The sequence below is a fragment of the Geotrypetes seraphini genome, chromosome 1, assembly GCF_902459505.1.
Source record: "Geotrypetes seraphini chromosome 1, aGeoSer1.1, whole genome shotgun sequence".
Classification (NCBI taxonomy): Eukaryota; Metazoa; Chordata; class Amphibia; order Gymnophiona; family Dermophiidae; genus Geotrypetes; species Geotrypetes seraphini.
The window spans coordinates 261,603,901-261,629,966 of record NC_047084.1 but is presented as its reverse complement, the minus strand read 5'-3'; the positions used below and the strand labels follow the sequence as shown (position 1 = coordinate 261,629,966).

At 43.2% G+C, this 26,066-nt stretch overlaps 1 protein-coding gene across 4 annotated transcripts in view; it reads left to right on the top strand.

Moving 5' to 3' along the window:
- Positions 1-25,787, top strand: part of DOK7 (docking protein 7) — a 179,598-nt gene extending 153,811 nt beyond the window's left edge. For all 4 annotated transcript variants that reach the window (XM_033950252.1, XM_033950261.1, XM_033950278.1 and 1 more), the window contains 2 exons: positions 14,139-14,291; positions 24,837-25,787. In XM_033950252.1, coding sequence (XP_033806143.1) covers positions 14,139-14,291; positions 24,837-24,973 — 290 coding nt within the window. In that variant the 3' untranslated portion in view covers positions 24,974-25,787. The remainder of the gene's footprint in view (positions 1-14,138; positions 14,292-24,836) is intronic.
- The last annotated feature ends 279 nt before the right edge of the window (positions 25,788-26,066 follow it).

Genomic DNA, 26,066 nt, shown 5'->3' with positions numbered 1-26,066 from the left:
CTAGTCTGCCCACCCTAATGTCCCTCCCCTACCTTTGCCCTGTGAAAAGATCCCTCCCCAACCTTCGCCCTGTGAATAGATCCCATGTGACGATCCCATTTGGCCTTAAAATCAGGCACGCTGCTGGCCTCGATCACATGCAGTGGAAGACTATTCCATCGATCAACCACCCTTTCTGTGAAAAAGAATTTCCTGGTGTCAGCTCGTAGTTTCCCTCCCCTAATTTTCCACGGATGCCCTCTTGTTGTCGTGGGACCCTTGAAAATGAAAATATCTTCCTCCGTCTCTATGCGGCCCGAGAGATACTTGAACGTCTCGATCATGTCCCCCCTCTCTCTGCGCTCCTCGAGTGAATATAGCTGCAATTTGTTTAGCCATTCCTCGTATGGGAGATCCTTGAGTCCTGAGACCATCCGGGTGGCCATTCTCTGAACCGACTCCAGTCTCAGCACATCCTTGCGATAATGCGGCCTCCAGAATTGCACACAGTATTCCAGATGGGGCCTCACCATGGATCTATACAATGGCATAATGACTTCCGGCTTTCGGCTGACGAAACCCCTGCGTATGCAACCTATGACTTGTCTTGCTTTGGATGAAGCTTGCTCCACTTGATTGGCAGCCTTCATGTCCTCACTGACGATCACCCCTAGGTCACATTCTGCTTCAGTTCTTGATAGGATCTCGCCATTTAGGGTGTAAGTCTTACATGGATTTTGGCTGCCCAGGTGCATAACTTTGCATTTTTTGGCATTGAAGCTGAGTTGCCAGGACCTAGACCAGCGCTCCAGTAGGAGTAGGTCGTGCATCATGTTGTCGGGCATTGAAACATCATCTATTGTGCATTTGCCCACTACATTACTTAGTTTGGCGTCATCGGCGAATAATGTTATTTTACCCCGAAGCCCTTCTGCCAAGTCCCTTATAAAGATGTTGAATAGGATTGGGCCCAAGACCGAGCCCTGTGGCACTCCACTGATCACCTCCGTCATTTCAGAGGGTGTGCCGTTCACCACCACCCTTTGAAGCCTACCTCCAAGCCAGTTCCCAACCCATTTCGTCAATGTGTCACCTAATCCTATAGAACTCATCTTGCTCAGCAACCTGCGGTGTGGTACGCTATCGAATGCTTTGCTAAAGTCCAGGTACACGATGTCCAGGGACTCCCCAATATCTAGCTTCCCCGTCACCCAGTCAAAGAGGCTGGCATGATCTCCCTTTTGTAAATCCATGTTGACGGGGATCCCGTAGATTCTCCTCATCCAGGATCTTATCCAATTGGTGTTTTATTAGAGTTTCCATTAGTTTGCTTACTATCGATGTTAGACTCACTGGTCTGTAGTTTGCTGTCTCCATCTTGGAGCCTTTTTTGTGGAGTGGAATGACGTTAGCCTCCTCCAGTCCGACGGGACGCTGCCTTTCCTAAGGGAGAGGTTGAAGAGCTTGGACAGTGGCTCCCCCAGGACATCACACAGCTCCCTTAGCACCCTGGGGTGTAGGTTGTCAGGCCCCATTGCCTTGTTAACCTTGAGCCTTGATAGCTCACTGTAGACACTGCTGGGCGTAAACTCGAAGTTACTGAACGGGTCAACTGAGTCAACCCTTGTTTGTAGCTGAGGGCCAAGCCCCGGCGCTTCTCGGGTGAATACTGAGCTGAAGTATTCATTTAATAGTTGGGCTTTTTCCGAATCCTTTTCCACATAGTCTCCGTCTGGTTTCCTAAGACGTACAATCCCGCCTGAGTTTTTACTTCTATCACTGATATACCTGAAGAAGGATTTATCTCCCTTCTGGATGTTCTTTGCTAGAGACTCCTCCATGAGGAATTTAGCCTCCCTGACTGCTGTTTTGACGGCTTTTGATTTGGCCAGGTAGTCTGCTCTAGAGTCCTGCTTCCCTGATTGTTTGTAAGAGATGAATGCTTTTTTCTTCTCCTTGATCAGGTCTGAGATCTCCGCAGTAAACCACTGTGGCTTATTGTTCCTTCGCCGTTTACTTACTGATTTTACATAGCGGATTGTTGCTTCTTGTATGGTTGCTTTCAAAGTCGACCACATGTCTTCCACGTTATCGGTTTCTTCTTGGCTTTGTAGCGCCTGGTGAACGAAGTCTTCCATTTCTTTGAAGTTTGTGTCCTTGAATTTGAGGACCTTGGTCAGTGTGGTAGATTTAGTGAAACCTTTCCTAAGATTGAACCATACCATGTTGTGGTCACTGGAGGCCAATGTGTCGCCCACCGAGACCTCTGTGACACTTTCTCCATTGGTAAGTAATAGGTCCAGTATTGCCTGATCCCTTGTTGGGTCCAACACCAGTTGCTTGAGACCAGCTCCCTTCATAGAGTTTAATAGCCTCCTGCTGCTGCCGGAAGCAGAGGTAAGTTTATCCCAATCCACATCAGGCATGTTGAAGTCACCTAACACTACTGTGTCCCCACGCAAGGTGATATTTTCTATATCACTGATTATTTCCATATCCAGGTCATCATGTTGTCTTGGGGGTCTGTAAATTATGCCAAGATACAAGCATTTGTCCTTCCATCTGGCTAAATTAACCCAAAGGGATTCCCCAGTGTACTGGACATCTGAGATTCTTGTGACCATAATGTCATCTTTAGTATATAATGCTACACCTCCCCTATATATTCCCTATTATCAAATGGATTAACAAACAATGTGCTTTCTTGCATATTACTACATACCGAGCACTTTTTGAAGTGTGTTGAATATCTACTTTAAAGCCTTAATAGTGACTACTTTAAAGTTTTAACAGTGATTAATGTAACAGAGTTTTTCTGAGACCAAGGATGTATTTTTCTGTGGCAACTAAGTACTTGCCATAGAAAGTTTCTCAGGTATGTTCCTGAGAAACACTGAGGTCTTTTCTCCATTTAAAGAAGCTTGGCACGTATAATCTCTGATATTAAGATAGTGGATGAATATCATTGTTGTGTAGACATATTTATTTATTTAAGATATTCAGCTTGTACTGAAATATTTCTGTATAAATGTGAGCCAGTTAAAAAAAAAAAATCACAGATTTTGGAGTACCTGTAAAAGTCTGGAATGCCAGTGTTTCAATAAGAACATAAGAAGTTGCCTCCGCTGGGGCAGACCAGAGGTCCATCCTGAATTGCCTGAACAGTGTCCCTGACTTATTTTGTAACTGCCTCTAATCCTATCCCTAATACCTACTTCTACTTCTATCTGTACCCCTCAATCCCTTTGTCCTCCAGGTACCTGTCCAGACCCTCTTTGAAGCCCTGTAGCGTGCTCCTGCTTATCACATCCTCCGGTAGCGCGTTCCATGTATCCACCACCCTCTTAGTGAAGAAGAACTTCCTGGCGTTTGTTCTAAACTTTTCCCCTTTCAATTTCTGTGAGTGCCCCCTTGTACTTGTGGTTCCCCGTAATTTGAAAAATCTGTCCCTGTCTACTCTTTCTATGCCCTTCATGATCTTGAAGATTTCTATCATGTCTCCTCTAAGTCGCCGCTTTTCCAGGGAGAAAAGCCCCAGCTTCTTCAGTCTGTCATTATATGAGAGGTCTTCCAATCAGAAGCTCTGGAAGCACTTAGTTGTCTCCTATAGGGTAACGGCCTTAAAGGCCTTGAAACCTGGGATAACACTGGGACCAGAAGGGTACTCCATGGAGTTTTATAAAATTCTCCAGACATAGATATTCGGCCTTTTGTATGCATGCTACAAAGACTAGGGGGGACACTCGATGAAGTTACAGGGAAATAATTTTAAAATCAATACAAGGAAATATTTTATTACTTAGCGAATAGTTAAACTCTGTAACACATGCCAGAGGTTGTGGTAAGAGCAGATAGTGTAGCTAATTTTAAGAAAAGTTTGGACAATTTCCTGGAGGAAAAGTCCATAGTCTATTATTTGAGAAAGACATGGGGGAAGCCACTGCTTGCCCTGGATCGGTAGCATGGAATGTTGCTACTCTTTGGGTTTTGGCCAGGTACTAGGGACCTGGATTGGCCAATGTGAGAACAGGCTACTGGGCTTGATGGACCATTGGTCTGACCCAGTAAGGTTATTCTTATGTTCTTTATGAGATAACCTCGAACTGTATTCAGAAAATATTTGCTTTTGATGTATATTCATAGGGAACCCAAGAAGCTGATAGATACTGAATTGGGCTAGGCTGGGAGGCAGCCCTAGAGAGAGAGAGAGAGAGAGAGAGTGATATGAGGAGAACCAGAGAGAAAAAAAAAAGACTAGTGCTAGACTTAAGCCTGTGAAGTAACAGGGGCATACAGGTTGAATCATAATAATAAAATATTTTCTTTTGTTTGCAAACACTCTCAGTCATGTTACCACACCGCTGTTCAATAACAGCGTAAAACTTAGGGACAACAGCTTACACCAGGTCAATGGCAGGCATAAACTGGTGTGTATTATAGTGTGTATATCCAATATTATGCTTTAGGGTGTGTGTATTGTTAGGCAAAATGTCCATACTCCATCCACTAGTACAGCCCATTTGCTGTTATGCATTGTGCAACTAGCTTGCCAGTTTAAAGAATCATGCTTAGCTTATACGTGCATAAATGCCAGTTTGTGATGTTATTCACGCGTGCTGTGTGCCTTTTTTATAAATTAGAATACACAATTGGTGTCTATATATATTTAGGCCCTCTTTCTAGGATTGCCCTTCAAGTAATAAGAACCAATGTGTAATAGGCCCTGCCAGAGCCAGTCACGTTGAAGCTTTGCATCAGTGACATCACTTAGCTTTGTCAAGGGGGCCTCTAATGATGTTGGGCCTCAGCCACTTGCCCTGTTTGCCCCCTTTCTAAGACCATCCCTGAGAATGAACCATATTTGAGAAGGAGCTCTCTGAGTTCCTTGTTAACTTTTTTTTTTCCACTAGAAATAAAGAGCACTTTTCCAGCTAGCCAGAGCCTCTGAATATAAAACTGGGCAGCATATTGCTAAAAAAGCATTTTATCTTGAAAACAATGGCTCTTTGCAAAGCATTTTTTTAAAACTCAAGTTCTCTTTGGAAGGTGCTTTCAAACTGTCTTGTTTTTCCAATGTACAACAAAGAGGAGTTCCGATGACTGGCACAGATGATGGATGTTGTCCCACAACTACATTTTCCCTCCTTTTGTTATTAAATTGACTGATCTACTTTTATTTTTGATGATTAGTACTTATCTGAAACATTGCAGCCACTAGTGCCTCTGTACAGAAGTACTTGCTATAAACTGAGATGCCAATTGTCTTGATATTAGTCATTACCTACATCTAAAGCTGATATTTTTCTGATGTTAAATTGAATAATCACAGGGTTTCTGAGTGCCATTTAAGCTGCTCAATGTAATTGCCTATTATTATATATATCCATCATTCAGTATGTCCATGGTTCTACATTGATGAACACATTGTCAAAATAATGGCAAACTTATAGTCTTCTACTTTAAAGAGGTTCTTCATCCTCAGTGACTCAAAAATCAATGGCCGGTACAGTATATATAACATAGCAATGACGGCAGATAAAGACCTGAATATTCCATCCAGTCTGCCTAACAGTTACACTCATTATAAATTCATGCTTACACTGAATCATCTTTTTTCTTTGATATTATTACTGGGTATCAGGCCTTTCTATATTAATCCTGGAATACGGCAGGGTTACCTGATGTCCAGATTTCCGCAGCCATGTCTTCCTTGTGAGGACATGTCTGGTGGTTTGGATGGCTTTTCAAAACCTGGCACTTTGTCCAGGTTTTGAAAAACTTTCCTCCACATTGCATTGGGCAGGAGGACATCTGCGCGGTTTCCACGCGATGATGTCACATGCACACACAAGTGCGCATGACATCGCATTGTATCTGTGCATGCGCGGATGTCCTCCTGCCTGATGAGAGTAGGCAGTGTGGGGTGGGGCTGGGGCATGATGGGTGGAACTGGGGGCGGGTCTAGGGGGTCCAGATTTTCCAAACGGAAAATCTGGTAACCCTAGGATAGGGTGGCCTCCCTGTCCCAGCCTCATGGCTGCAGTTACTTCTCTGTTTGGAAGATTGCTGCTCCTCCTTGTCCTAGGTAGCTTCTCCTTCCCACCCTGATCATAACGAATGATGTGTTAATGCTAAAATTGTTGCCCAATTTGTTAACTTTGAGGATGCCGCTTGTGAGGTATTTGTATTGCAAATAATTATAATGATTAGCAATACAATTGTCTATGACCGCTAATATTGGCTTGAGACCACAAATTGTGCCTTGTGGTACAATATGTATAAGTAGATTGGTAAAATGTAAAATTTTGAAAAAAAAAGAATTTTTTTTATAATGAATCATAAATTTTTGAGTAGTAATAATTTATTAGATTTTATGAAAAAAGTCATTATAATATATGAAGGTTTTGGATCTATGAAGATACCCATGCTACAATTCATATAAGGATAATATTATTATAATTCTTGGAGTAGTAATTCTGAGATTCTTTCCTTCATTTAGCAACCCAGTTTTGGGTCTGTCCCAGTATGGCAACTCTTATGTTCCTATGAAGTATAGAATGGCATCCTAGGGGAGTTGGTAAGCGCATTGTGTGCTTCTTCAATTTTCTCACTAGGATCTCCCATGATCTAAAGTAAGTCTGAGCATTCTGACCTTTGGGTCTGCTCTGGGTATGGGAGCCTCCTTTGAACTAAGTTGTTTTGACTCCAGTCTTTGTGGAAATCCAATCTAGGCTTGTCAAATGATGTCACCAGGTATGGCTGACTTATTCTGTTGTCCACAGAGAACCCCTGTTAGAGGTAAGTAACTTTACTTACTGCCGCGATACACTTCCATTGGCCCTAGACATTTTAGGCTTATAGATTTTATTCTGCCCTTTTGTAAAATACCAGCTTATATATTTTGGCAGAAAAAAAACTATAATGTGCTGGTATTGGGATATTTAAAGCATGAATAGCGCTTATAAATGACTGCTTTAAAGTTCACAGGCTATATTATTCTAATCCACAGGCTGCTTTGTTTAGATAGTGAGAGAGAGAAAGAAATGAAAATAGACGGGGGCAAGGAGAGAGACAGAAAGAAAGATAGATGGGGCAGGGAGACAGAAAGAAAGAAAGAAAGAAAGAAAAATGGGGCAGGGAGAGAGACAGAAAGAAAGATAGACAGCAGGAGGGAGAGACAAAAAGAGAGAAATTCTACACATCTATTCTAGCACCCGTTAATGTAACGGGCTTAAACACTAGTTAAATAATAAAGGGGAAAATTTAGAACCTTGAGGTACTCCACATGAAAGTTTATTAGAAGAGGAAATTGATGATGAAAATGATACTTTAAATATCCTTTCTGTTAGGAATGAATGAAACCATTTGAGTACTGTCCCAGATAATCCTAACAACTCTAAGCGAGATAATAGAAGATAATGGCTAACTAGATTAAATCAAGAGATATTAATAACATTGCTTTGCCTTGCAAATCTCTCTTGTGCATATTCATTAGGTCTATCCCGAAAACCCAACATCCAGCCCAAAACAGCTCTCACTGTGGCCCGCGCCCGATATAGCTCTCCCTACCAGCTGTCTTCCTCGGCTTCCCCCTCAGCGCCTTCCGGATTCCCCCCTTTAAAGCTAATTATGGCAGCCTGCAGAATGAACCTAGCAGGCTGCTATCAGTCTCCACTGCCGTCGGTCTATATAAGCCTAACTAAGAAAAACCTCCACAGACTTCAGCTAATTCAGAACGCCGCGGCCAAGCTTATTTTCGCAAAAGGCAAGTTTGATCACATCTCCCCACTCCTCTCCAAGCTTCACTGGCTCCCAGTATACTCCAGAGTCCTCTATAAATGTGCCTGCTTAGCCTTCAAGATTCTACATGGCATCCTTCCCCCCGTTATCCCACTCCTTTGGAATTCCTCTAACCCACTCTCCTCTAGATCCTCCCAAAAACTGAAATTATCTTTCCCATCTACAAAAGGTATATCCCGCGCAGAAAAACTTGGAACATCCCTCCCCTTTAGAGCCACAGAACTCTGGAACAACAACCTCTCGTCCCCACGCAGAAATGTTAGCTCCTTCCAATCCTTCCATAAACACCTGAAAACTTGGCTCTTTTCAAAAATCTAATCACCCCCCGTTCTCTAGTACCCTGTTCCCTCCCTATCTTCTCAGTCCCTCTCATATATCCATCTTTGTAGTTCCTTTCCTCTCAACCTCTGTAAACCGTGCCGAGCTCTGCACTTGCGGAGATGATGCGGTATACAAACCTAAGGTTTAGTTTAGTTTAGTTTAGTTGGCATAGAAAGAGGGGAGATGCCATATGGAAGGGGGAGAGGGTGGACAATGGCTTGAAGGGCAGACGCTGGATGGAAAGGAGAGCGAAGAGAAGATGAGAAAAGTAGAAACCAGAAATTTAAAAAGGTAGAAAAAAGATTTTGTTTTTGCTTTAAAATAAAGCAGTAGTGTAGAAAATGAATATAAGGTAATCTTTTTATTGGGCTAATTTTAATACATTTTTAAAAAACTAACTTTCAGAGACTGAAACCCTCTTCCTCAGGTCAGGACAGGATACCTTAACACAGTGGCGTACCTAGGGTATGTGGCACCCGGGGCCCATCATTTTTTGACACCCCCCCATGTAAAAAAATATTTTTTGTAATGACCATGAAACGGAATAAATGGTCAGAATAGAAACAGGCAGTGAAAATTTTCTTATATTCCAAACATAACATAACATAAATTATGTCTGAATTGTCATGACATCAGAAGTACATATGGAGTAGTTGCAGGTGATGCTTGGGACAGTTCTGATTGTGCTAGTTCGGTTTTATGTGTTTTTTGAATAGAAGGGTTTTTATTTCTTTTTGAAGGTTTTGCAGTATGTGGTCGATGTCAATTGGTTGTAGGGTTGGGGGTCGAGTGTTGCAGCTCGAATGGCTAGGAGGTTGTCGAACAGTTTTTTTCTTTTGACGTTTTTGGTTGGAGGGTGTGTGAATGGTGCGTGAGTTCTCCTATGTCTGTTTGAAGTGGATTGAATTATTTAGCTGAAGAAATTAGTTACCCCCTCATCCCACACACATTAATTCTCTTCCATTTTTGTTCCCATTATAAAAAACACTGATAAGTTCCCAGAAAAAAAATACATTAAAATAAGAAGTGAAAACAAAGGCCCCTACAGATGAGAACATAACATAAGAATAGCCTAACTGGGTCAGACCAATGGTCCATCATGCCCAGTAGCCCATTCTCATGGTAGCCAATCCAGGATACTAATACCTGGTCAAAACCCAAAGAGTAGCAACATTCCATGCTACCGATCCAGGGCAAGCAGACACTTCCCCCATGCCTTAATAACAGATTATGGACTTTTCCTCCAGGAATTTGTCCAAATCTTTCTTAAAACCAGCTACACTATCTGCTTTTACCATAACTTCTGGCCACTTCATTTTTAAGTTTAGATCTTTCCTTTCAAACAGAGCCCTTGCTAGATGTCAAATACAGCACAAGGTAACTTCACATGGACTTAGCTGTGCAGGAAATGTGAATCTCCTCATACACCCACCATATAGTGCAAAAATGTGCAAAGGTCTGTTTTTTTCTTTCGATCACTAAATAGCCTAATGCCACACAAGCAGCGCTGTTACAAACATATTCTGTAGGTCAATGCTAAGGATAACAAAGTTTCCTTCCTTGGACCAGAAGGAGATACTGATAAACCACTGGAAGAGATCCCAACACAACACCCAAAGACCCACTCAGTGTGTGAACCAGTTGAGTGGAGTGGACTAACTGGGGGGTGGAAATGGGCCCGGAGTTTGCTCAGCAGAATTTCCCAGACCACCTCTTCCTCTCAACACATTGACACGCTGCCACCACCACCACTAGAAACACCTCACTGGGTAGGCCAGCTACCGTATGCTATAAACTTTATAAAACACATTATTATATTTTCACTCTCTGACATCCTCAGCCTTTCCATTCACAAAAATAGAAGGAAGAAAAGTTCCCATTTCCTGCTGTTTCATGTCCCCGGCCTATACAATATTTTTTTTCTGCAGACCCTTCAAAAGTCTGACCAAATCCTCGTTTCACTTGCATTATAAAGTACTGAGGATGCCATCTCTCCCCAATCCCAGGTCCTAAAGTCTAAGACAGTAGCGCAAACTAATGCTGCCAGATTCAGGAAAAAAAATTTCGATTCGATTTTCCTGCCCAGTTGGGTGATTTTTTTCAAAACTCCTGGTGGGTTTTATAGCTTTTTCACCCCCTTTGGCTTCTCCTAACCACACTGGCGCTGTGGTGTAAATAAAATAAAGAAACAAAAAGGACTTTTCCTCTCTCTGTTAAATCCTAGCTCACGTTTGCAGTCCAACACCAGCTCTGTCAGGATACACATTTCAAATCTGACATATTATAATCACAAAACAGAAAATAAAATTAATTTTTCTACCTTTAGTTGTCTGGTTATATTTCAAATCTTGTTGGTCCAAGGCTCTGGTTTTCTTCTGATAACTTGCTTGCCAGGGTCTCCTTCTTTCTTCTTTCTGCGTGCTAACCATCCATCTGCCAACTCTGTCCTCCCTTTCCATTTCCCTTCCCTCCCCAGGAAGTCTGGTATCTTTCCTTTTTTTCATCTCCCTCCACAGATCCACCTTTTCTTAACTACCCTTTCATCCGGCATCTCTCCCTCCTTCCCCACCATCCCAGAGTCCACCATTTCTCCCTTTCTTTTCCCAATTACCCTCCTATCCAGTATCTCTATCCCTCCTCCACACCATCCCTTGTGTCCAATTTCTCTCCCTTTCAGTTCCTTCCCTCCCTAAATCCCATGGTCCATCATTTCTCTCCCTCTCCTCTATTTTCAGACCCATTATTTCTTCATCCCCCCCCCCCAAAGTTTGGCATATGCACGTCTCTTTGAACACCCCCTTCCCTCCATGTACTTCTAAACCAGGGTCCCCCCCAAAGGCCTGTCCCCCCCCTTAAAGGTCTGCCTGTCCCCCCTTGAAGGTCTGCACCCCCCTTGAAGGCCTGTCCCACCCCCTTGTAGGCCTGTCCCACCCCCTTGTAGGCCTGTCCCCCCCTTGAAGGCCTGTCCCTCCCCCTTGTAGGCCTGTCCCCCCCACCTTGAAGACCTGCCTGCCTGTCCCCCCCTTGAAGGTCTGCACCCCCCCTGAAGGCCTGTCCCCCTTGAAGGCCTGTCCCCCCCTTGAAGGCCTGCCTGCCTGTCCCCCCCCTTGAAGGCCTGCACCCCCCCGAAGTCCTGCACCCCCCCTGAAGGCCTGTCCCACCCCCTTGTAGGCCTGCCCACCCCCTTGTAGACCTGTCCCCCCTTGAAGGCCTGCCTGCCCCCCCTTGAAGGCCTGTCCCTCCCCTTAAAGGTCTGCACCCCCCCGAAGGCCTGTCCTCCCCCCTTGAAGGCCTGCCTGCCTGTCACCCCCCTCCCCCTTGAATGCCTGCCTGCCTGCCCACCCGCCCCACCCCGAAGGACCGCTTGCCCCCCTGGCCTCCCCGCACCACCTATGAAGCAGCACTACCTATGCTCCCGGCCTTGCTGTTCAGTCCCCACCACCACCACCACCCCCGAAGGACCGCTCGCCCCACTGACCTTCCTGCACCACCTATGAAGCAGCCGCAGCAGGATCGCGACGTCAGCTATCCCTGCGCTGCTTAGGCGCTGCTTCCTGCGCCGCGTTCCCGCCCCTCCTCTGACGTCAGAGGAGGGGCGGGACCGCGGCGCAGGAAGCAGCGCCCAAGCAGCTCAGGGATAGCTGACCTCGCGATCCTGCTGCTTGCTGCTTCACAGGTGGTGCAGGAAGGTCAGTGGGGCGAGCGGTCCTTCGGGGGTGTGGGGGGACTGAACGGCAAGGCCGAGAGCACCCCTTCAGGGCTGGCACCCGGGGCGGACCGCCCCTCCCGCCCCCCCCTTGGTACGCCACTGCCTTAACAGCAGTATACTGTACTGACCTAAGGAAGGAGGTTCTGGCCTCTGAAAGCTAATTGAAAAAATGGATTGGTCCAATAAAATGTTATTTTCTTATTTTCCTTGGGGGGGGGGGTTCAACACTATTTGTTAGTTTGTAAAGTGGTGATTGGTATTTTTAAGTTTTTTCAAATTTACATCAGCTATCTTTATATTTTGCATAATATTAGGCAACATATCATTGTTTCTGTGGCTTCTTGGCAGTTGTTTAACTTTTGTCTACATATTTCTACTTTTAGTTTGTGATTACTTATTCCATACTGGGTGAGGGTGTATCTTTGTTCTGTGTGTATGAAAAAGACATGGTTTTCTGTTAGCATTGCCTATGCAACATCAATCTGTATTAATCTGGCTTGTTTAGTTTCACAATGGGTGTATTGATGTTCTTAAACACAGCAATGAGCACTAGAGGCTGCCTTTTCCTAGGTGCACCCTTGTTGTATGACTCGTGGATTATTACTTGGCTGTCAAATGTACTAAGTACGTTACTGATGGATAGTGGCAATGATCATTAGCCAAGGTGATCAAATCAGAGACGACAAATCACAGAAGAGGGTGAAGAAAGTAAAACACCAGTATGGTAATAATGATTTTATTGCCAGAGCACGTGGAATATGATCTCAGTCTCTCAAATGTTCTGCTTACGCTCGCTGTAGTCTTGTTTGTGCCAAAGAGAGCTTCTTTCTGGAGTTCATATGATGCATTTTGTCGAGGCAACTTATCTAATTGTACTTGCAAGTTCTTTTTAATCAAGCTTGTGGGACCCAAAATAATGAAAAATATTTCTGTATCTTTCTGCCACACCCTCTTGGTCTCAGACTGCATTTCTTGGTACTAGTGCTATGAGTTTTCATTTATAACCATTCAGAGATATTCCCTTATTTGTATATCCTTTTCCAACTTGCTTTGCTCCAATCCTTGGGTTGAGAGCCATGCACCGGAGCACTTTCTGAACCTTGTAATTATGAGCCTGAAATCTGGCCACAAGGCGCCGTCACTGGGCAACGATTAAGGATGGGATATTATTTGCAGCTACATGGAATATATTGATGACATATTTTGTGCCTTTGCTTGCCATTACCAAATGAAAAGGAACAGAAAAAAAACCAAAATTGTCAAAATTGTATGTTTTGTTGCTTACTGATGATAATGCAAGCTCTTTGAAAATAATGCTCGCTATTATTGCACATGTGCCAATTTTCAGGAAAAGAGTATGCCCTCTTTCTACATAATAATGCAGTCTGGAAAAAATTTGAACTATCAGTGTACAACAAAAAAAAATAAATTGGCCAAAACAACAATGAATAAAACAGAAATTCCTATAAATGACACCAAATTTTCATAAGATGTAGGTGGGGTTCTGAGGCTTTTTCCTACCTTTTATATTCGACCAAGGCTAGGAGCTATTTATGCTTGAGACCCAATTACCATTGTTTAAAACACATTTGTTATAAGATATATCATAACTTTATTCTTCTATCCCGCCACAATCAGACGATTTCCGGGCGGTTTACACTGAAGAGAGCTGGACAATCAGCGAAGTACAAATAGCAAGAGTACAACAATTTCCTAGGAGTCAGAATAGAATTATTGTTATTAATATAACTTCTATTTAGGAAATGAATTTATCAAACAGTACAGTCTTAATTTCTTTCTGAAATTTGCCGTAAGACAGCCTGGCTATCTGTTGATAGTGACTGCATTGTGTAGTTCACGACATATATGTTTGTTCGTAGTAGAAAAAGTTTATTCTACATACAGAAATGAACATTTTTTTTTTACTTCCCACCTCTAGTAATCATGACTCTTTGTACTGTATGAAGTGTGAACACTGTACCCACAGAATCTTCAGCCTTGACTGTCTCAGAAAACAGAATACCTGAGGAGTGAATCAAACCCAAGTGTGACAGTGTACACAATTAACACCCAGTCACCAGACCAGCCTCTGTCGTGCTGCTTCTAAACAAAACCCAGCCATATTTGTTGTGAAAAGAATGTAAATCTCTCTGTTAGATGCACTCACACTCACCCACGTAATATTTTTAGTGTACATCAACTGGGTTTAATTAAGGAATGGAGTTTCTCCCATAAATGAGACTGTGGCTTCTGCTTTTATTCTCATCCATTGCTATGAACTAACACATTGCTGTTAACCATGATTACCGAGTCTGTTTCTTTTTATTAGGAGGCACACAAGGTTATCCGACAGAGCTACCGCTGTCTGATCGACCCCACAGTGATATGGCAACGTATGTTAATATTCCTATCAGTCCAACATCAAAGAAACAGCTTCATTACTTGGAGCTGGAGCTACAAGAATCTAGTACGGGAATAAGAGGTAACACTGTTTTAAAACATCGACTACCATTAATTTGAAAAAAGATACAGTCTGTTGGGGCTATATATGTTCTTTTTTCTTTCAATTTATAGCTTTGGGATTTTTTTTGTTCAGTATGTGCTATTTTACAGCACATAATAAAATAAAATTCCTTAACCCTTGATTAAAATTGCACTACAATTCTTCCCATCCTATGGCTCTCACTTTAAACTTATTCCATAGCTGTGGGTTTTAAAATGGGTAGGAGTGAACCCCAGGTGCTCCTGCCCTGCCAAAGCTATATACTTCTCCCTCCGTATTCGCTGTGATAGGGGATTAACAGACCCGCGAAAACAGAAAAAACGCAAATAACTTTTTCCTATGTTATTTGCTGTTTTCTATTAAAAAACATTGTGAATACGGTGTATCCACGAATAACATGGTGGGAGACCTGGCCTGTTCCTGAAGGAGAGGCAAAACACGGTAAAGAAAGTGCTGGGAATCAGCGATTTTCTCTGTAAATGCTTGGAATCAGCGATTTCTCTATGCAAGCTGATGTAAGTTGGGGTGAGGAGCCAGCAAGCTACAAACTGTGAATAATCAAAAATGCGATTGTTGAAATTGTGAATATGGAGGGAGAAGGGTACTTCAGGAGGTGGGTCATATGCCAAAACAGTGCTTGCCATATGTTGGCTGATGTCATTTCAAATATGTCCCCAGCGGAGCAGGAGTGACTGAAGATCACTCCTGCCTCATTTGAAACCCTGTGGCTATGATGTCAGTTTAGGGGGGCTTTGAAGGGAGTAGGGATATTTAGGAAATCTGGGAGGAGAGGAGAAAGGGTGACTTTTAGGACATTTAGCTGTATATTTTTAATCCCAAAGTGTGTGTGTGTGTGGGGGGGTGGGGGAGGGGGGGGGGGGTGGGAGCTTCAGGCAGTAAATTAAAGAAAAAAAGAATAACATTTTCTTTTTTCCCCCCAAATACAAAAAAGCAATATAGGAAATTTTGCTATATTGCTTAAGGGTTAAGGAATTTCTTATTTTGTTTTAAATAAATGCAAAATAGACACAAAGAGAGGCAAGTGAGATGTCTTAATCCAACCAAAGAAACTACATTTATTAGTCCACAAATAAGTCCAGCCGAGATAAACTCTCTCATCAGTTGTGGTCCCAACTAGGATCCCAATTTCAGCAAAAGCCTTCCTCAGGGGACTAATGAGATATTAAAAGTAACATAGAAATCATATTTTAACACATAAATGGCATAATTTACACAGATATAATAATCATAATCACCAATTAATGGAATAAAAACATATTAAACAAAGGTTGACAAAGGGCTCCTTTTACTAAGCTGCGGCAGTGTTTTTAGCACGTGCTAACCCCCGTGCTACGTGGCAAAACTAACGCCAGCTCTATGGAGGCATTAGCATCTAGCGTGCATAGCATTTGGGCGCGCTAAAACCGCTAGCGCAGCTTAGTAAAAGGAGCCCAAAATTAAAACACTTTGGAAAATAACCTGTAAAACTACTGATAAAATCAATAAAACAATTCACAATGCTAAACACAATTAAAACAATAAAACAGAATATAAAGTGAGGAACAAAAGACAAAACAGAAGAAATTGCAAAATAGAATAGTAGGAGAGCCCCACTACTAGAGCTTTATTTGCAGGAATAGCATTACAAGAAATTAAACGTTTACAAATTATTCAAAATGCTTCTATTAAATTAATAACAAAATCTAAAAAATTTGATCATGTGACACCACTCCTTAAAAAGGCTCATTGGCTTCCAGTCATACATAGAATCACACACAAATTATGTACTATTATCTTTAAAACATTAGAAAATAAGACTCCAGCATTTTTATTCAGACTACTTATCCCATATTCTGTTAAAAGAACTTTAAGATCTAGTGAACGGAACCTCTTATCAATTCCTTCGTTAAAAGTAATTAGCACAAGAAGACAATTTATCTTCTCATGTACAGCTCCCCAGATCTGGAATGCGCTTCCTATGTTTTTACGGGAGGAGAAAGTGTTCGGGAAATTTAAAAGCGAATTAAAAACCTTTTTGTTCAAAGACGCATTTGCAAATTAATTAAATTTTATTATACAATGTTACTCAAGTAAATTTTTTTTTTTTTTTTTTCTTTTAAATTTCCTTATGTGTTTTCCCTGTAAGTTCTTTCTTTAATATAAAAAAATGTATTTCACTCCCTCTTACCTTTTGTTTACGTTATAATTAATTAACTGTATGTAATGTTTTTGTTGTCTTACATGTATATTTTATTGTACATCGCTTAGAAATTTGATTAAGCGATTCAACAAGCAAACTAATAAACTTGAAACTTGAAACTTGCTATATACACCACTGTGACTGCTGATACAGACTTCTGTGTAATAAAGCAATACATTTATAAAACCATCATGTGAGATTTTGCAAGGGAAACTATGCTCTACAAGACATGGCCTGAGGTACAACTCCATATGGCCAAAGCCAGCAAGAACAAAGAGCGTTGAAAACCTGACACAGACAGTGGAGAAAAGTATATGCAAGAAGATAAGAGCTACATATCTTGTTGAATATGTTTACTAAGAAAAACACCTAGAGAAATTGGTAATAAAACTTCGCTGTATAAAATCAAAAGTGAACATAAAAAATGGTATTTAAAAGTAATCTATATACACACACACACACAAAAAAAAACGGCCAATGTTACTGCTACACCGTGAAATGCTTTAAAAGATCTGCTTCACTAAAACGCCAGTATAAGATTAACATAAGAATTGCCGCTGCTGGGTCAGACCAGTGGTCCATCGTGCCCAGCAGTCCGCTCCTGCGGCAGCCTTTTGGGTCAAAGACCAGTACCCTAACTGAGACTAGACTTACCTGTGTGCGTTCTGGTTCAGCAGGAACTTGTCTAACTTTGTTTTGAATCCCTGGAGGGTGTTTTCCCCTATAACAGCCTCTGGAAGAGCATTCCAGTTTTCCACCACTCCATATATATATTTTAAAAAAATGGCAAACATCACTGCTACAAGAGGGGACATGATCGAAACATTCAAGATATTGAAGGGAATTGACTTAGTAGAGAAAGAGAGATTGTTCACCCTTTCCAAGGTGAACGAGAGGGCACTTGCTAAAGTTAGAAGGGAAAAGATTCTGTACAAATGTAAGGAAGTTCTTCACCCAGAGAGTGGTAGAAATCTGGAATGCTCTTCCAGAGGCTGTTATAGGGGAAACCACCCTTCAGGGATTCAAGAGGTTGGATAAGTTCCTACTGGAACATATGCAGGTAAGGCTAGACTCAAATAGGGCACTGGTCTTTGACCTAAGGACCGCCGTGTGAGCGGACTGCTGGGCACGATGGACCACTGGTCTGACCCAGCAGCGGCAAATCTTATGTTCTTATGTTTAAAAGTCCCCGAATTACTTAAAAACTTAAAAATGGAGGTGTTAAGCAAACAACAACAACAAAAAAAAGGAAAAGGACCTTACCATGTTGGCGTATCGTCAAGCTGGAAAACAAAGCCAAACCAAAACTAGAGAGACTGTGTGTACGCGCATGTTTATTTATAAAGTAGGGAGCCAATTATCAATATATTGAGCTGCGTGTGTGCGGAAGGTGAAAGGACAGATGCTCTGACAGCTTGACAAAACAAAAAACAGAGATGAAGACATAAATGGATGAAGACATTGTTGGAGTGTTTTAATGGAGATTTTGGCAGTTGGAGCCCAAACACAGTACCAGGTAGAGCTTTGGATTCTTGCCCAGAAATAGCTAAGAAGAAAAAATTTAAAAATTTAAATTGAATCAGGTTGGGCAGACTGGATGGACCGTCATCTACTAAGTTACTATGTAGCTCAGAAATAGACTACAGTGTCTTTCTTTAATCAGTTATAAAATGTACATTTTTGCTTTTTCTCCAGCTTATCAAATATATAGGATAAAAGTTCCTATTGCTAACTCTTTTATTCCTAGGATATCATATTTATTATTGATTAAACTAGCTCGGTTTTATTTGCAGTATCTTCATCCCTAATTGTTTGAGGTTTTTTTTTTCTTTTTCATTTTCATTTGTTTCCAGTGTAACATAGAAACATAGAAATAGACGGCAGATAAGGACCACGGCCCATCAAGTCTGCCCACTCCAATGACCCTCCCTATCTATCTTTGCGGATAGATCCCACCAGTGGCGTACCTAGGGTATGTGGCACCCGGGGCCCATCATTTTTTGACACCCCCCCCATCTATATGAAAAATATGATTTTTAGTACCAATCTACATATCGCACCACAAGAGTGTACCTAGGAAAAGGCTGCATCTTAAACATTGCAGTGAGCACTAGAACACCAACACATACATTGTAAAACTAAACAAGCCAGACCCCGCACAGTCAATTGGTCCTGTAGTCAATGCCAACTGAAAACTATGTCTTTTTCAGAACACACAGAACAGAGATACACCCTCGCCCAAAATGGAATAATCACAAACTAAAAATAGAAATATGTAGACAAAAGTTAAACTGATCCGCCAAGAAACCAGACCCTGGATACAATGCAACACCACAAAAAACAGTAACACATGTCCTCTAATACAGTGCAAAATATAAAGACAGTAGATGTAAATTTGAAAAAACTGATACATAACAATCACCACTTTATAATTAACAAATAAAAATAAAACAAATAATGAGAAATAAAAAAATACCATTTTATTGGACTAATCCCCGTAAGCTCGGTCCCCATCCCCGCAAACCACCTGATTCCATCCACACAAGCCTTGAATTGTTTATATTAAAGTATAAAAAGAAACAATATTCTGTACAATTGTCAATTTATAAATCAGCGTCTTCTCCCCACTCTCTTCCCCATTTCCCTTCAGCATCCTCAGCCCACTCTCTCTCCACTTTCCTTCAGCGCACGCACATAAAAACAAGCAAGTAATTTTATATCATTTTCATTCTATTCATTCATAGAAATTAAAGTCTAGATAATGCCAGTCACATAACAAAACATGATTTTACAAAAATAATTCCCTGCAGTCAAGCCTGCAAGGATTACTAGATGTCTTTCAGCAGTTCCCCTCCCTCCCTCCCCCTTACCTTTGTGGCCAAGTCAAAATGATCTACCAACAATAAAATTTTAAAAACACAAAGCACGCTGTACGCAGAGAAAATGTTAATTATCATTTATATTCCGCGGGTTTTCAAAGAGGTCAAGGCAGATGACTTTATGCAATGTCACCTCAGTAACAACTATACAAAAATAGACAAATATTCCCCCTCCCTTTTTACTAAACTGCGATAGCGGTTTTTAGCGTAGGGAGCTGCGCTGAATGCCCCACGCTGCTCTCGACGCTCATAGGCTCCCTGCGCTAAAAAACTCTATTGTGGTTTAGTAAAAGGGGGCCATAGTGCAAAATATAGACAGCAGATATAAATTTTCAAAACGGACACATTTTGATCACTAAGTTGAAAATAAAATCATTTTTCCTACTTTTTTGTCTGGTGATTTCATGAGTCTCTGGTCCTTCTTCTGGTCCTTCTTCTTTCTCTCTCCCCCTGGCTCCCCTCTTTATTTCTGCCTTTCTTTCTCTCTCCTCCTGGCCCCCCTCTTTATTTCTGCCTTTCTTTCTCTCCCCTTGGTCCCCCTCTTTCTTTCTGCCTTTCTTTCTCTCTCCCCCTGGCCCTCCTCTTTCTTTCTGCCTTTCTTTCTCTCCCCCTTGACCCCCTCTTTATTTCTGCCTTTCTTTCTCTCCCCTTGGTCCCCCTCTTTCTTTCTGCCTTTCTTTCTCTCTCCCCCTGACCCCTCTTTATTTCTGCCTTTCTTTCTCTCTCCCCCTGGCCCCCCCTCTTTATTTTTTCCTTTCTTTCTCTCTCCCCCTAGCCCGCACAAAGCCATCGTGCCGATTTCTCCACTTCCACGATTCTTTCCCTACCCTCACCCCCAAGCCAGCAGCCGATTTCTCCCTGCTCCTTCCCCGATGTCCTGATGTCCTGAACTTCATTGGGCAGCAGCAGCATTCACAATTCACTGCTGTTGCCCGCTTCAGGCCTTCCTCTCTGTCGGGTCCTGTCTTCATGAAAACTGGAAGTAGGCAGGACCAGGCAGAGAACAAGGCCTGAAGCCGGCAACAGCAGCGAATTGTAAATGCTGCTGCTGCCCGAAGAAGGTAATGGAGCACCGAGGCAGTCCGCTTCTCCCCCCTCCCAGCCGAACCCCCGCTGACCCTCCTATCTCCCCCCCCCATGAACCTTTCCGACCTTCCCAGCGAGAGCAGCAAACCTCCTTCGCGGCTTTCTCCTCCCTCTGCCGCGTTACTGATGACGTCATCAGTGATGCGGCAGAGGGAGGATAAAGCCGACGCTACTGGAGGGAGGTTTGCTGCTTTCGTTGGGAGGGTCGGAAAGGTTCACTTGGGGGAGGAGAGATAGGATGGTCAGCGGGGTTTCGGCTGGGAGGGGGGAGAAGCGGTCTGCCTTGGTGCTCCAAGGCCTGGCGCCATTACCTTTTTCGATAATGGCGCCGATGCTGCTTTCGCTGGGAGGGTAGGAGCGCGATAGGGACCGGGCCAGCTGTGCACCTCCCCCCTAAGGCGGCACCCGGGATGGACCTCCCCCTCGCCCCCCTTGGTACGCTACTGCCCTGGGGAAACAGCCTGCAACAAGATCACGCGATGCCAGAGATCTTTGCCTGCTTCGGCTGTTTCCTCCGCCGCGGTCCCGCCCCTCCTCTGACATCAGAGGAGGGGCAGGACCATGGCGGAGGAAACAGTCGAAGCAGGCAAAGATCTCTGGCATCGCGATCTTGCTGCAGGCTGTTTCCAGACGCGACACCCGGCGCAGGGGGGGGAACTGGACCGGACCGGGAGCACCCCCTCAGGGCTTGGTACCCGGGGCGGACCGCCCCCCCCGCCCCCCCCCTTGGTACGCCACTGGATCCCACATGTTTGTCCCATTTGGCCTTAAAATCTGGCACGCTTCTGGCCTCAATAACCTGAAGTGGAAGACTATTCCAGCGATCAACCACCCTTTCGGTGAAGAAGAACTTCCTAGTGTCACCGTGCAGTTTCCCGCCCCTGATTTTCCACTGATGTCCCCTTGTTGCCGCGGGACCCTTGAAAAAGAAGATATCCTCTTCCACTTCGATGCGACCCGTGAGGTACTTGAATGTCTCGATCATATCTCCCCTCTCTCTACGTTCCTCGAGTGAGTAGAGCTGCAACTTCCCTAACCGCTCCTCGTATGGGAGCTCCTTGAGTCCCGAGACCATCCTGGTGGCCATTCTCTGGACTGATTCCAGTCTCAGTACATCCTTGCGGTAATGTGGCTTCCAAAATTGCACACAGTACTCCAGGTGCGGTCTCACCATGGATCTATATAGTGGCATAATGACTTCAGGTTTACGGCTGACGAAACTCCTGCGTATGCAACCTATGATTTGCCTTGCTTTGGATGAAGCTTGCTCAACTTGGTTTGCAGACTTCATGTCATCCCTGACAATCACCCCTAAGTCTCTTTCTGCTTCAGTTTTTGTCAAGATCTCGCCATTTAGGGTGTAAATCTTGCATGGATTTCGGCTTCCCAGGTGCATGACTTTGCATTTTTTGGCACTGAAATTGAGTTGCCAGGACTTAGACCAGCGCTCCAGTAGAAGTAGGTCATGCATCATATCATCTGCCATCGAATTATTGTCTGTTGTGCTCTTGTTCACTACATTGCTTAGCTTGGCATCATCGGCGAATAATGTTATTCTTCCTCGGAGCCCTTCTGTCAAGTCTCTTATGTAGATGTTGAACAAGATTGGGCCCAGGACGGAGCCCTGTGGCACTCCACTTATCACCTCCGACATTTCGGAGGGGGTGCCATTCACCACCACCCTCTGAAGCCTACCTCCAAGCCAGTTCCCAACCCAATTTGTCAATGTGTCGCCCAAACCTAAAGAACTCATCTTGCTTAGCAACCTGCGGTGTGGTACGCTATCAAATGCCTTGCTGAAATCTAGGTAGACAATGTCCAGGGACTCACCAGCATCCAGCTTCCTCGTCACCCAGTCAAAGAAGCTGATCAGGTTGGATTGGCAGGATCTCCCCTTAGTAAATCCATGTTGGCGGGGATCCCGTAGTTTCTCCTCATCCATGATTCTATCCAATTGGTGTTTGATTAGGGTTTCCATTAGTTTGCTCACTATCGATGTGAGACTCACTGGTCTGTAATTTGCCATCTCCATCTTGGAGCCTTTCTTGTGGAGTGGGATGACGTTAGCTGTCTTCCAGTCCATCGGGACGTTACCTGTACTAAGGGAGAGATTGAAGAGCGCGGACAGCGGTTCCGCTAGGACATCACCCAACTCCCTGAGCACCCTAGGGTGTAGGTTGTCAGGCCCCATTGCCTTGTTGACCTTGATTTTTGACAGCTCGCAATAGACGCTGCTGGGTGTAAACTTGAAATTACTAAACGGGTCAACTGATTTAACCCTTGTCTGTGGCTGAGGGCCGATTCCCGGCGCCTCGCGGGTGAAGACTGAGCAGAAGTATTCATTTAACAGTTGGGCTTTTTCCGAGTCCGTTTCTACATAGTCTCCGTCTGGTTTTCTGAGACGTACTATCCCTCCCGAGTTCTTATTTCTGTCACTGATATACCTAAAGAAAGATTTATCTCCTTTCTGGATGTTCTTTGCTAGAGACTCCTCCATGCGGAATTTGGCCTCCCTAACTGCTGCTTTGACGGCCCTTGACTTGGCCAGATATTTTACTCTAGAGTCCTGTGTCCCTGATTGTTTGTAAGAGATGAATGCTTTTTTCTTCTCTTTGATGATGTCCGAGATCTCCGTAGAGAACCACTGTGGCTTGTTGTTCCTATTCCGTTTGCTTACTGATTTAACATAGCGGGTTGTTGCTTCCTGTATGGTGGCTTTCAGAGTTGACCACATTTCTTCCACGCTGTCGGTGTCTGCTTGGCTTTGTAGCGCCTGGTGAACGAAGTCTCCCATGTCTTGGAAGTTTGTGTCTTTGAATTTGAGAACCTTGGTCATTGAGGTAGATTTCGTGAAACCTTTCCTGAGATTGAACCATATCATATTGTGGTCACTGGAGGCCAAAGTTTCACCCACCGAGACCTCTGTGATACTTTCCCCATTGGTAAGTACTAGGTCCAGTATTGCCTGATCCCTTGTTGGTTCAGATACCAGTTGCCTGAGTCTTGCTCCATTCAAAGAGTTTAATAGCTTCCTGCTGTTGCCGGAAGCAGAGGAAAGTGTGACCCAATCCACATCAGGCATGTTGAAGTCACCTACCAATACTGTGTCACCCCGCAAGGTGATATTCTCTATATCTCCAATTAATTCCTTATCTAGGTCATCTTGATGTCTTGGGGGTCTGTATACTACGCCAAGATACAGGCATTTGTCCTTCCCTCTGGCCAAATTTACCCAAAGGGATTCCCCAGTGTACTGTACATCCGTGATTCTGGTGACCTTAATGTCATCTTTAGTATATAATGCTACACCACCTCCCATTTTACCCTCCCTGTCCCTGCGAAGCAAGTTGTAACCTGGTATGACCATGTCCCACCCATGAGAGTCTGTGAGCCAGGTCTCAGATATCGCCACTACATCCAGGTCAGCATCCCTCATTTCTGTTTCCAAGTCTAGGATCTTATTTCCCAGACTGTGGGCGTTGACGTACATAGCCCTCCATGTTGTGTGTTTGTTGTATCTCAGTGGGGACGATCCCTCTTTATCAACTAGGACCCCATTAGCATTATTCGCATGTCTCTTACACTCCCTAACATTATTCGCCTGTCTCTTACACTCCATAGACCCAGAGCTAAAGCTTGAACCTGTCTCGGACTCCCCATGACTATAGTGTGCTCCTATCTCAGACTCGGTAATGTGTGTACCCTGTGGGGGTATTCCCGTTTGGGCTACTCGAGCTCCTTTAGTGCAATTTGCAACGTGTGCACTCTCTCTGGTCCCAGAATTATAATGTGTACCCCCTCTAGACCCAGAATTGCTATGTATCCTCCCCCTAGACCCAAAATTGTAATGAGTCCCAGAAATATAGTATTTACTTAGCTCAGTCTCAAAAGAGTATTGGTAGCTTAGCTCGTCAGGTGGATTGTTTCTGCCCGTACCCTCCCCCAACTTACCTAGTTTAAAGACCTGTGTAGTAGGCGGGCTAGACGGTGTCCAAGGACGTTCTTCCCCCTCCTGGTCAGGTGTAACCCGTCTGGTCCCAGCAGTCCTTGCTGTAAGCACATCTCCAGTCCCTGGAAATCAAATAATGAAAATGAGAATTAAGAGGCCTTTGTGTAGTTGTTTGTTCTCTCTCCTGGATGACGTACTGGACTGAAAACGTGGTTTTGCTTGTATTAGTGCTTTAATAGTGCAGATTTTTTTTTTCCTTTGGTCATGATAAAATGTTGCTTCAGTTGCAGCTTTTTGGATCTTTCAATAACCTTGCTGTATAGATTTCATTATTTGGTTGTAATGACTTGGAGGTCTGTTTTCACTATACAGAATATTTAATCATCACTAATGGTTTCTATTGATTATAGGAAGTGGCTCTACCAAGTATGTCCAGATAGACATCACAGCCACAGAAACTGCACACAAAGTGGGAACTCAGCACGCACATTTCCGAGAAGAACGTCTTCAAGAGCTCGAACAGAAAAGAAGGGGAGCACAGCAATGATAGACCCGAAGAAAACACTTCCTTTCTGACATCCTACCTTGCCGATAATTGAAGCTTCAAAATTACCTCTGAGGTTACAGTAAGCACATTCTTACAGTAACTGGTGTCATGGGGTCATGTTCATATCAGATTCATTCCAACACTGATATTCCTCATTGGGAAGACTGGCAGCATGGTGTGTCCGAGTTCATTGTCCTGTGGGAGGAAGCTTGAAATAGTATAAGCATAACTAAAATAAATGTAAAAATCTCTTTAATGTATATGTTTAAAGAAGCATTATTTATTTTATTGAATGTGCAACTCAAGAGCTTATGTATTTTTCATGTTGGGACAATTTATTTAAGATCATTTGGAAATATATTTTTATGGTCTTATGGAGGTAGGATGCTTTCGTAAAAATATAAACTTATATATGCATACTTAAATATATATACACATATATTTATTTACCCAAAAACTAAGCAGACATTTTTGGTATCTCAGTGAGGTTGTGGAATGTTACAATTTATGTTATTTAATAGTGATTTATGGATAGAGCAGAGAAGGTGGGTTTATGTGGCATTTTTATATGTACAGTACATAAGCTGTATGTCAGCTGCTAGGCCTGCAACACTAGAAGTTTGTCACACCAATTGGCCTCAGGAAATCCTCTGCCACTTCAGATGCTACAGATCTGATCACTAAAGCTAAAAGAAGCTTAACTTAAGTGTAGGATTTAGAGATGAAATTTACTTTACTTGCTAAGTAAATGCAGTGTCTGTGTTCATAAACCAGGTGCAAGTTAAATAAACATTTCCTCGGTTTTTATTCTTCATTGCAGCTTTGTTACCTTTTAGACTGGTTACCATTCAAAAGTTTAAAAAATTTTTAAAAGTAAAAATGAATATTTGATTTTTCAAAATTCTTAGGGTGGGAAGATAAGTAGACAGTGCCTGAAAAATCATTTACACCTCCCCCCCCTCTCATTTTACTAAGCCGCAGTAGTGGTCTGTACCACAGGCCGGAGTACTACATGCTCTGACACTCATAGAATTCCTATGAGCGTTGGGGCATTTAGCGCCCCAGACCGTGGCAGAAATCACTCCGTGGCTTT